We start from the raw sequence: 13,479 nt of genomic DNA, 5'->3' as shown, positions 1-13,479 counted from the left end.
GTTCTGTTTTTCTCTTTCCATTTAACTTTGAAATGTTTTAAATTTATGATTATAAATAATAATACAGTGACAGTTTACATGAGTCTTTGTCTACACTTGTATATGTGTCTGATATTTCTATTAGATCAACTTATGAAGAAATCCCCACCTCAGCCCAGCCCATCTTCATATCACTTCAAGTGTGTTTTAAAGGATGGGCACAGTGGCACATGCCTGTAATCCCCACAGCTCGGGAGCTGTGGCGGGAGGATCCAAAGTTCAAAGGCAGATCAGCAACTTAGTGAGGCCCTAAGCAACTCAGTGAGGTCTTATCTCTAAATAAAATATGAAAAAAGTCTGGGGATGGGGATGTGGCTGAATGTAAAGTGCCCTAAATTCAATCCCTGGTGCCAAAAACGGGGGAGGAGGGAGTATTTTAAAGAAAAATTTGATCATTTATCTAACATTTGAGTTTTCAGCTTCCCTGTTCACAGAGAGCTTTAACAGAATTGCTATTAAATGGGAGGTGTTGATTTCACACATATTGATTTTTTTTGAATGCATCAAAGATCAAGTAATAAAAATAATTATTTATTGAATAAAGGCACCCAGCATAAAAAAACTTCCCTTATTTTGCATAAACATAGGTGTTAGCAAACAGTGTCTATTGCTACTATAGTAACACCGACTTTTTCTTCCTTTAACTTTCAATTCTCCAAACCAAAATAGATGCCCCAATTATGTCACCTGAATATATTTTGGCTGTTTATTTATTACATATCAACTATAGTCTTTGCATTGGGTTAAACATTTGTCCTTTCCAAACATCTGAAATACTTTTTCTTGTACTGTAATACTTACCCTTTTGTTTTTCTTATTTTCAGATTTGTAAACTGAGATTCCAAGAGGTACAGCATTCTCCCATATATAAATCCCCAAATCCTTGCTCATATTGCTATATTATTTTAGATTATTTTCATACTTAAATTTTTATTTTTGATTTTTTAAATTGACAGATAATAATTGTATATTTATACATTACAGTATGGTATTTAAGTATATGTACACATTGTATAATGATCAACTCAGGATATTTAGTTTTCTATCTTAAATGTTTATCATTTCTTTACAGTGGCAACATTCAAACTTCTCTCTTCAAGCCATTTTGATTTACACAACACAATATCATTAATTATAATCATCCTTCTATATAATACTATACCAGAAATTATGCATCTTCACTAGCTGTATTTTTGCATTCATTAACCAATCTCTCCCCATATCCTCTCACTCCTACCCTCCCTAGTCTCTAGAAACCACTATTCTACTCTTGGCACCTATGAGCTCAGCTTTTAAAATTTTTTCATATAAGTGAAATCAAATGACATTTATCTTTCTGAGCCTGGCTCATTTCAATTATTATCATGATCTCCAGGTCTGTTGCAAATGACAGGATTTTATTCTTTCTTTAAATTGCTGGATAAGTATCCCAGTAAGTGGGTGTATATTTTATTTGCCATACTTTCACTTAGGTTGGTTCCATTTCTTGACTCTTGTAAATAGTGTTGCAATAAATATATGATGAGTGCAGATGTCTTTTCAACATAATAATTTCATAGCCTTAGTATATATACCTAACACAGGGAATGCTAGACCATATGATAGGTCTAGTTTTAATTTTTTGAGGAACCTCCCCAGTTTTCCAAAGAGGCTATAATTTAATTCCCATGAACCATGTATAAGAGTTCCCCTTTCTCTACATCCCCACCAGCATTTGTTATCTGTGTCTACTTGATAAAAGCCATTCTAAGTAGAGTAAGGTGACATCTGGTTGTAGTTTTGATTTGTGTCTCCATGAAATTAAGCATTTTTGCTCTTTTTTTTCCATAGATGTCTTGGCCATTTGGATGTCTTCTTCTGAGAGGATATATTCAGAACTTTTGCACTTTCTAATTTTTCAATCAGATTGGTTTTTTTTTTCTTGTTGTTTTTGACTTATTTGTCTCTCGTATGTTCTTTACATTAACTCCATGTCAAAGGTATAATTGGAGAATACCTTCTACCATTCTATAATTTGCCTCTTTACTTTGTTGATTATTTCCATTGTGCTACAGAAACTTTTTAGTTTGATGTAATCTCATGTGTTGATTTTTTCTTTTATTTCCTGGGCTTTGAAGTTATATTCAAAAACGTTTTGCCTAGACCAACATCCTAAAGCATTTACCCTATGTTTTCTTCTAGTCATTTTCTAGGCTTGGGTTTTACATATAAATTGTGATCTTGAAAATTTGCAAAAAAAGAACCCTGAAATATTTTATCCCTTGAACATTTTTCTATAGAAGAAAAAGGGGAGTGCAAAAAGTGAATCCTGTATATACAGGCATGGGATTACATTTTCTTACTATGAAGAATAAAGAACTCCTGGTAATAGGCAAATGCCTATTTCAAAGACAATGGAGGTGTTTTGCCAGAGAGTCTCTAACCTAATCAACAATATATAAAATTCAAATATAGGATATACATGAATGTGTCTGAAAGTTTTAGAGTTTGAAAAAGATAACTGGTAAAAGAAAATTTCAAATACATTGGCAAAAGCAAATACCACGAGGGACAATAGATACAATATAACTCTAGAATATGAAAAGCAACAATATTTAATATTAGATGTTGAAAATATTAAATTTTCTAGAATTGAATTAATATTTAATTGTTTGAAGTGAATTTTTAAAAATACTATTCAGGAAGTTGGTTAGAAACCTTTGCCAGACCAGAATACAGAATGGCAATGCAAGAGAATTCCAAGCAAATACATACATGTACTTTAGATTTTATAAATCAACTCAAAAGACACAGGAAAAAAATTATTAAAATACTGTATCCAAGAGTAATTTAAACATATATCAAAATAAGTGAAGATTTAGACAAATTATATAATACTAAATGAAACTACAGATGTAATTTCAGAAACTTAGAGAGTAATATTTTAAAAATCAAGTGTAATTAGAAAATAATGAGGTTCAAGATAGAAAATGTCCCATTTTTAAGAGTATTACAATTTCCCAAACTAGCACATTCAATAAACTAGATATCAATAACCATAAATATTCAAAATGTATTACTAATAAAATCATCTCTAGCTCATTCAGAAATAAATCCAAAACTTATTAGCACTAGACTCTTCTATTATTTATTTGTTTTTATCATTTTATCCTGTATTAAATTATATGAATCATATTCTTACAAAATAGGTGAAATAAAGTTCAAAGAGAGCTTTAAGAAGATGATATTCAAAACAATATCCTGAACACATAGAACACAGACCTGTGCTTACACAGACCTGTATTAGTTAATTTTGTTACTATAATAAAATGCCTGAGATAATTAACTTAAAACATTTGTTTCAGCTCACAATTTTGGAACTTCTAGTCCATGACTGACTGGCACCATAGCTTTGGACCTCTGATAAGGTACCATATCATAGTAGGAGTTTGTGGCAGAGTCGACTTACTTCATCAGCCAGGAAGCAAGTGTTGAAAACCAAGGCAACAAGATTCTACAATCCCTTTTAAGGGTATGCGCCAAGGATCTAAGGACCTCACTTAAAGTCCTACCCCTTAAAGGTCCATAGCACCTCCCACACCACAACAGGACATAAATAAATGTTAGATCTTTTAATTGTGGTCAATGAAAAATACTGTATTTAGATTCAATCAAAATATATATTCCAGAAGATAGAAATGTGGTATACCAATGGCTCCTGTGAAAAGTACTTTCAATAATAAATAACTATCTACAATTTAAATGTATAAAAATATGTGACTGACTAAAAATAAACATAATTCAAACATTTTAGAATATGTTGATAAAAGAATTATCTCAACAGTGAGTTATAATTATTTCATAATATTAATTCAAACTAAGCAAATTAGCAGTGCTAGAGATAAGTAAAAGTAATTTAAGATATTATCTCATGTTCTTCTTCTTTTTGTTTTTGGTACTTGGGGTTGAACCCAGGGGGTGCTCTACTACTATATTCCCACTGCTTTTGAATTTTTTTTTAATCTTGCTAAAAGTTGCAATCCTCCTGGCCCCGCTTCCTGAGTAGCTGGGATTACAGGTATCCACCATCATACCCAACATCATTAACCATTCTTTAAGGAGTGTACAGTCCAGATGTAGAATCCAAGAAATAGAATTAGAAATAAAATAATTTGTTAATTATGGAAATATTATTATTAAGTAATATTTTGAGTATTGCTTTCAATTCATTCCACTTTATTTCAAAAAACACTATAATTATTTAATATAAAGAATGTATTACAGTATTCACTATGAAAGCCAGGCTCTATCTACTAGAAAACAGTATTAGTGTCCTCATTTTATAAATACAACCACTGAACTGAGATTTAAAAAAAATAAAAGAACATTACTTACCCACAGACAAATAGTTAGTGATAAAGTTGAGATAGGAATACAGGCCTATATGCCTTAAAATTACTGCTGTAAAAATAATGATATGATGCATATAAATTAGTAAATATTAAAATATGTTCTGCTTAGCCAGTGTTCCACAGGATATTAATAAGTACTATACACCAGTCAGGTGGGTGGCACATGCCTGTATTCCTAATGACTCAGGAGGCTATGTCAGGAGGATGGCAATTTTGAGGCCAGTCTTGGCAACACAGCAAGACCCTGTCTCAAAATGAAAAATAAAAAGGGCTGGGGATGTGTCTCAGTGGTAGAGTGCCCCTGGGTTCAATACCCAGCACCACACACCAGGAGTACACTACATGCCAAAGTCTGCAGTCAAATAAAATGAATAGGTATTTATCATTACCACAAAGCCCTTTTAAGACCTTAATGTTCTGATTTGCGTTATGAGTCTTCTAAAAAAAATGGTTTACAGGTAGGCTTTTCAAATGTATTGTGACCTTAGAAGCTTTTTATCTTCTTTGAATATTATGGGGAACTAGTATTCCAATGGAAGACTTGCTGGGAAACTGGCACACTGGAAGATCAAGAAAAAAAATCTAAACATCAGGAATTAGAAATAGTCAGAAAGGACAGAAGTGTGCTTTAGAGGGGACAGGAAAACTATTTGAACATATTTGTCTCATCAAAGAAAGACACAATATTTCACTGAAAGAAAGATCTATATCTGATGCATAGACACTACTAGAAGACAGATATAGGATTTCAATTGGAGTTTCAGTTGGTGTGTATGCAACACACACATTTGTATAGGTAACATACATATGCAACAAAAATAACATTATTTGTAAAAGGTGCTATTCAAGTGATTTCTATATCAGGTTAAAGGTCAGAGAACAACTCTAACATCCCTTTTCAGCTCTTATGTTTGAGGGTTCATTTGTAGTAATTGTCAGTGAAGTTTTCATATACTTCGTTTAGTACAGTTCTTAATTAAGCATCTTTAGACAGAATATATAAAGGTTAACTGTTAGGACCTGTTGCTAAAGAACCATTTTACCTCAAAATACACATGAGAAGGCACATACAATTTACACTCGTATCGGAGAAAAGTAAAGCAGCTCTCCCCTGACTTACAGAACAGCAAATGATTTAAATCATCCTATTTAAACATTTCATATGTGCAGAATAAAATGGCAGTTTCCTAGGTGAAGGACAAATTTACAGTATGAAAAGATCTGGAAAGCCCAGGGGGAATCCATTTAGTACATGGATTGGTGTTAAGAGTAGAAAGGAAAGTTTTAGATCAATTACTCTTACTTTTCAATATTTCTATACCTAGTTCTAAGTGTCATTACCCCCAAAGAAAACAAGGTTTGACAGATCACATAGCTTATCAACAACTTTTAACAAGGATTTAACATTTGTTTGCAGAAAAAACATTTTAGATATAAAGTTATTACCTATTTGTGTATTCCTTGATGATCTGATATATACTGATCTTAATTGTTTCATTTTCAAATCGAATGTTGCTCTTATCCTTGTATATTCTGAATTCAGCGGCTGTCACTGCTTCTCCATGAGGAATTTGAGTAAGATCGAACCGAAATTCTTTGTAATGCCTTCGTTGGTGAGAAAAATCCTTGTCTCTTTCAACTGAACCAAAAAAAAAAAAAAAAAAAGAAAGAAAGAAAAAAGAGAAAAAGTTAGCTTTTTATAAAATATGGAAATTATCTACCTTTGAAAATGAAAACAAACAAGCAGGATAGTATAAAACTGAGAAAACACTAAAACCACAGACTCGTATGTGTTTCCAGTTAAAGGAAATTCCACAAACCAACAGCCTTTAGTTCAAAAGCAGTGTAACCTCTGTGGTTTTATACAAATTCCAGGATCCTAAAGGAAAGGCTATCCGAAACGTTTTTGAAAACGAAGGTGGTAAAGTGATTACCAGTATGTTTCAAGTACCAGAACACAGAAGGTTTCATTCAGGAATTAGGAGGATGTCATAGAAACCTCCAGAATTCCAGGTAAGTCAGTGTTGAATTTAGCACAGTGGGGAAAATGGGAAGGAGAGCTAAGGAACTGGAGGCACAAAGAACTGTATTAGTGGCATTTTAAAGATCAAGTAAATAAAACAAATTATTCTTTACAGAAATACTATATTTTCATTTAAATTTATTTTCAACTGATACAAAAATACTATAGATATTAATGAGGTACCATGTGATGTTTTATACATGCATACATTGTATAATTGGTTTATACCAAGTTAAACATATTTCCTCAGATATTTATCATTTCTTATGGTGAAAACATTGAAAGTCCTTTCTTGCAGGACATCTTTGTTATCTAGAGCCATCCTCTGTGCACAAGCCCAGCTGTTTATTCCTGCCCAGCTATAACTTCATAGCCAAGAGAAAGATTATTTCTAGAATGTTTCCCCCAGAAGTTTCTCTCCTTCAGCAAATGGAATCTTCTTCTTCTTTCTCCTTCCTCCCTTCTCCTTCTTTCCTCCTCCCTCTCCTACCTCCTCCCCATACCCCTTCCTCCTCCTCCTCCTCCTTCTTCTTCTGACAAATTTTATAAATTCTTTATCCTGGTGCAGCATAAAGTCTTCCAAAAACTTCTGTCTCTTCTTCCTCAGAATTGAGAGGGGAAACTAGAATTTAGCAACCTTCCTACCAAATAATGTCAAATAAATATTTTTCTTGAGAATTTAAAGAAATAATAAAGGATTTAGGACAAGAAGTCTTAGGTTTATTGAGTCATTTTGGTTAGAGAGTGTATTACCTGATATAGTATACATTTAGTGCACACTAGAAACTTTCTTAATGAGCTACCCATACAAAGGATTCATTCATGAAATAGACTACCATTTGATGGAGCTAAGCTTCACAGTATTGGTAGATTTCTAAAAATTTCAGGTATCTCAGATACTATAGGGCAGTGTTACAAAAAGTCCATTCAAGGTATTGTATAATTATAGCCTATAGCAATTAAAATTTTTTTCCAAAGATGTATTTTATAGCTCAAATTGTGTTACAAATGGTATTAATGGATTCAAAGCTTCAAAAAATTTGATTAAGATAAAGATACCTTTAGAAATTCAACTGAAATTATATCAACATGGTCATAAATACATGAGACTTGGGAGTTTAAGAGGAAGAATTAGCTAAAGGATAGAGAAGATCATGACAATCTGGGAACATCCAGGAAACTGTGTTCCAGGGATTGCTCAGTGACTGAAGGAAGCTCACAAAGTCCTTGCCTTTGTTCTCCACAAAGCCTCTGGTTTATTTTCTCTAGAAAAGTAGGACGTGGTCAGGACAACAGAAGCTCATCTCCACCTGCACCTCAGATACCTAAGCTACACACAGAAGTCAGTCACATCTGGAGGCATGTCTGTCCTACGATGCTCAGCAGGGGTGCTGAAAATAATATCATTATCTTATTCCTAGAGAGGTCCATTTCCAGAGGGATCATTAATCAATTTTTCCCTAAATAAGGATGAAAATTCCATTTTAAAAATTTATTCATTTTAGTTACATACAGCACCAGGAAATACTCTAACATTGTCACAAAAGTATTAAACACAACCTGCTCTGTCTGATTCAGTTCCCAGCATTCCCTCCAACCTGCTTTCCTCCCTTGGCTCCACAGAGCCCTCTTCAATACATTTATGGTTTACTTCCTTCTTTTCTTTTTTTAATTAGTGTCCTGTGTATATACATGATCCTGGGACCCACCTTGCCACATTCTTGCATGCATATCTGAAAGTTCTGTCAGATTCATTCCCCTGTTTTTCCCTTTTCCTATTGTCCATTTTTTCCTTCCTCTTCAATCCCCTTCATCTACTCTACTGATCTCTCCTCTGTTTTGATGAAATCCCCTCTCCCTTTCTTTCTCTCTTTAATTTTTTTTTGTTTGTTTTAGGTTATTTTAATTTTTTTTTGTTTCCATAATTTACATTTTTTTCTTTCTAAATTTCTGCTAGCAATAGTGCAGACTTCTATGAGCACTTCATCTTCCTTTTCTCCATTTTCCTGCCTAAGACACAGGAAAGGGAAATTTTAAGTGTAAAAAATACCTACTAATTGGATATCTAATACCTCAATGTGCATGTATGAATATTAAAACTAGCTACAAATTTTGTCTTCAGAGAACTAAATTTAACTCACTCCCTTCTTATTTTGGAATCCTAAAGTTAAGCAGATGATATTATGTCACAGTAGTTAAGTAGCAGTTACATTCCAGATATTATTCAAAGCATTTTATCATTTTATTACTATTAATATTGTACTGCATAACAGCCTTCAAGATAGGTCCAATTATTATGCTCATTTTGAAAATAAAACAAAAACTAAGGAATATTAGGGAATAAATGCCTCAAAGACAGATTTGAACCTGAGAATTTGGCCTATGACTCTTAAATGCCAGGATGTGCTGTTTCTATTTGTATGTTACTTTGTCCCATTTTTTTAAAATGCAGATTTAAAGCCATGACTTTCCAAGTCTAATATTCAAAAAAATTCTAAAAAATCAAATTTGGCTCTAATCTCATTTGAAATATGAACTGAAAGTTAAGATATACAAAGTGATTTACAGTTTCTGTCTATCCTAGTTTATTTAAATCTTTATCACTTTCTTGTAGAAATGTTCATGTGTTTGCCTAGTTGCTCTGTCCCTGAGCCCACTTACGGAGTTTCATATACCATGATATATGCACCAACCAAGCATTATTGTATTTTCTGCATTGAGAAAGACAGTATTCAAAATTCTAAGTGATAATAACAATTATTCAATTTTCTCATTAATGATAAATTCTATATTTGAAATTTAAACCAAAAAACTAACAGTCCTAGAAATAAGAGCTGGGACATTAATTTCTTAGGATCCCATCTAAAGTGTGCACCTGCATAATGCAGATGAGTATTGAATTCATGTTATGTAAAGTCATCTACTGTTCTGGATCCCATGTGAGATGTGAGTGTAATAAAGTGGAAAGCTAGAATTTCAGCTGTTATTATAAAATTTCAGTTTTCTAATCCAGGCTATTTAACCTAAACCCTTAAGGGGACAAATTTTCAAAGAGTTTAATAAAATGTTGTATTAAATATACCACACAGAATAAAGTGGCATTGCAGATTTGTCTAGTGATTCAGATTCCTAGATCCTATTGCTTTAAATCATAATTGCAACAATAAATTCCATGGGACATGTTGGAGTGAGTAATGGAATAAGACTTGTATTTATATAGCCTTGCACTCCTAATGATGCCCACAAATATTCAACAGGGTAATCTCAGTTACCTCAAATAGTAATGCTAGGGAGGTGGCAAATATTAATATCCTTGACTTAAAAATAAGAAATTGGGTGATGACAGCTAGGCAATAATAGATGTCTGTCTCCTAAAGCTCATTATAAATCCTTGTTAATGCCCATACCACCTAAGTAGTGACAGCCTCCTCTTCTGCACTTAAAGACAAGTTCACTGTTAGTATATTTAAACAATGTCATTCAGAAGTACACAAGGAAGTAAAAAGGAGGCTAGAGAACAAGGGGTTCACCACTGTGTAATTAGCATCTAACAAATACAATACCTGATCCAGAAAAGGAGGTGGACAGTTGTGAGTTAAATGAATGAATAAATGGTCCAAACACCAGTCCTCTGTTTCCAGTGTGATCTTGATGAATCCCCCCACCGGCTGGAGGCATAGTAACTTCTTTAAGTATTGTTTGTATGACACATGTCTCATTTAACTCTCACAGCCCTACTTATGTTCATCAGATTTATGACTTGCCTAAGAGCCCAAAATTTATAATTGGAAGGTTAAAGATTTCATCCCAGAATCAAGATTTTCAATTCCCCTCATCAATATAATTCTAAGTGTTTTTCTGGCTATAGTTTTGTTGATTGTTTTATTAATCTGACTGTTTTTGGGGGGAAGTAGATATTTTTTAAGTGCTTTTGTTCTCCTCTCTCCAAGAATTCTGGCCCCTAAGATATTTCTACAGTAGGGAATATCACTCTTTATGGACTCTGTTCATTCTTCTTCAACACACTGCCTTCCAACTTTATCTTAACAAGTAAATGTTATCTATTCTGAGGCTCCATAAAAGCCTGAGTCCTACTTAGTGCTAAAAAAGTCTTTTACTAACTGATCAAAAACAAATAAAACAAAAACAACCAACCAACAAAAGCAGGAGGGCTAACTCATTCAGATCCAGACTTACCTAAGGGGATGGACATAGTGTGGAGACTTACTGAGATCTGCTACTTCTTTAGTAGAAACTATTCCTTTATCCAGACCATTGATATTATTTCTCTCATGTGAACAAGAAATATATTTTAGGAACAAGTATAGCTAGATTTAAAACACACACTGTATCAATCAATTCACCCATCATCCCTGTATCTAAAAAGAATGTGTACCTCTCTAAATTTTCATATCATATATATATAGCTTAAAATGGTACAGTTTATTTTCTTATATGAGGTCATCTAGATAATCCCACATTTCAGCAACTGATTGTTGCAAACACTACTCTCCTATATATTTGTATATACATGTGTATATATGTAAATATGTATGTATATACATATATATTAAGCTGTTATTACACACAAACTCACAGAAAACAATCCATCAAAAGATCAGCAAAATTTAAACATTTTACCACCCAAATTATCATCATCATCATCGTCATCATCATCATCATCATGGTGGTAAATACACTTTCTTTTGCTTCTAAGATTTTATGCACACCCCAAACTTCTATCTCTGTGAAACCACAGCTATCTAGAGCAACCGAAAACTGAATTACTATGGCAGAAAAGGAGAAATAACTTATTTCTATGCTTTGATGTTAAAAAGGCAGAATATTAAAGAAAGCAAGGAGTAAAATTTTGAATCAAAAGATTCCAATTCAGCCAGGCATGGTGCCTTATGTCTGTATTCCCAGCTACTCAGTAGGCTGAGATAGGAGGATGGCAAGTTCAAAGCCAGCCCAGGCAACTTAAAAAGAATCTGTATCAAAATAAATTTTTTTTAAAAAAAGTCTGGTTTGATGGTAGAGCATTTGTATAGCATGCAAAAGTTCCTTGGTTCAATCCCCAGTAGTACCAGAAAAAAAAAAAAATCACATTCCATGATTAATGGGCTGATAGTAAAAGGAAACAGGATTGCCTTTCTGTAAGCACCAAACTACATCATAAATGCTCTAAATTGCCAAAGTCCTACAAAGATTAAACTTCTAAGACACACACTGAAACCTTTTATTATTGAGATATAACAGAATTTAATGACTGTTTTTCTCCAAACAGATACCTCTCTGAATGACTTTGTAACTAATAGAAATTGAATAGAAATGTCCCATGCTAAATAGTTTCCTGTCTACAGTATCTGAAGACTAGAATTAATTAAAAGAAGATTACAATTTTATCTACTTAGTGATTTATGTGCAGCTTTAAGAAGATGCATTCATGGGCAATCAGTCTTAATCTCCCACACAAGAGCTGTAACTTAGGATCAGTAGCTGCAGGCAAAGATAGCATTCTCCCAGGAGCCTAGCCAGCTGTTGAAAGAATACAGATTGTTGGTTGCTGCTGAGTGCAAAAAATCATTAAGAGATTACTCATAGAATTATTACTTATCTGTGTCTCATTTTAAAATAAAAGGGAAAAACAAAACAAAACAAAAAAAAAGAGTAAATCTATCATGTGACTACCAAAATGTATCATTTTGCAAGACATCTTTCACTGACTAGTCCACCGAGAAACATAAACTTGGCCCTATAAAGACCTATTTATTGGTCAGTGAATGCATATGTACATGTTTTGTACGAATGGATAACCATTCCAGAGAGTGTGGTAAACTGCAGATTCCAGAAGTCCTGAGAGCCTTTTAATAACAGTAATGTGTGACCTGAACAAAAGCAAAGTGACCCCTGAAAGTTTGGTTTCAAAGAACAATTTCAATTGGTATTCAAATTTTCAGTAGTTGAAATATTTTTACTCACACATGCTCCATTAATACAATTTTATAAAGAAGGAAAATATCAAAACAAAAGATGACATAGTTAAATAATTTAAATACTCTGATAGCTAATAGTAATAATAATAATAATAATAATAATAATAATAATAATAATATCATCCAAAATCAGTTTGCCAATCTCACAAAACCAAAGGCCAAATGTTTTCTCTAATATGTGGATGCTATTTTACAATAAGGCAGGGGGCACTAGGGAAGAATAGTGTTACCTTAGATTAATTAGATAGAGGGAAATGATGGGAGGAAAGGGGATGGGATGTGGGGATAGGAAAGATAGTAGAATGAAACAGACATTATTACTGTATGTATATATGTGACTGCATGAACAGTATGATTTAACAACATGTACACTCAGAAAAATGAGAAATTATATCCCATCTATATATGATATACCACAGTGCATAAAAGCATTCTACTGTCATATAAAACTAATTAAAACAAATTAAATTTTTTTAAAATAAATAAAATAAAATGCATATATTTTGAAATTTGATGAGACTCTGACCTCATCAATAGATTGATCTACTGAGGAACTCATATCCAAGCGGCATTATAAGGAGATGGTAGAAACTATAGGAGATGGAGCCTAGATGTTTATGTTATTTCGCTTTTAAAAAATATAAACAATTTTGAACAACCAATAAAAAAATAAAATAAAAAATATAAACAAGTTAAGAGCACAAAGAATTAAGTCTTATCTAAGTAAATCTTTGGAATTGGAATGAAAATGGTCCATAATTATTCCTGCCTTCCTGAACCAGCACTGAGCCCTCCTTGGTGATTATTTAGGATACTATAATCATAATAGCTAAACATATCAAGAACTGGCTTAAAAATTAATACATTCAACATTTAAATTGATGATAAAAAACAATTAATCTATGATTGATATAATAAAATTAATATATTCCAAATGTTCTTTTCTTCTCCTTCATTTGGTCTAACAAGATACAATCCCCATTATTTCTCCCAAAATGCAAAGGAAAAAAAAAAAAACACAATAATTTCT

At 32.7% G+C, this 13,479-nt stretch overlaps 1 protein-coding gene across 1 annotated transcript in view; it reads right to left on the bottom strand.

The window, feature by feature from the left end:
• Window positions 1-13,479, bottom strand: part of Bmp5 (bone morphogenetic protein 5) — a 115,209-nt gene that overhangs the window by 55,033 nt on the left and 46,697 nt on the right. The window contains exon 2 of the mRNA XM_027938247.2: window positions 5,877-6,069. Within this exon, the coding sequence (XP_027794048.1) occupies window positions 5,877-6,069 (193 nt within the window). The remainder of the gene's footprint in view (window positions 1-5,876; window positions 6,070-13,479) is intronic.

This window comes from Marmota flaviventris, chromosome 6, assembly GCF_047511675.1.
Source record: "Marmota flaviventris isolate mMarFla1 chromosome 6, mMarFla1.hap1, whole genome shotgun sequence".
NCBI classification, from domain to species: Eukaryota; Metazoa; Chordata; class Mammalia; order Rodentia; family Sciuridae; genus Marmota; species Marmota flaviventris.
This window is presented reverse-complemented; position numbering and strand designations above follow the sequence as displayed.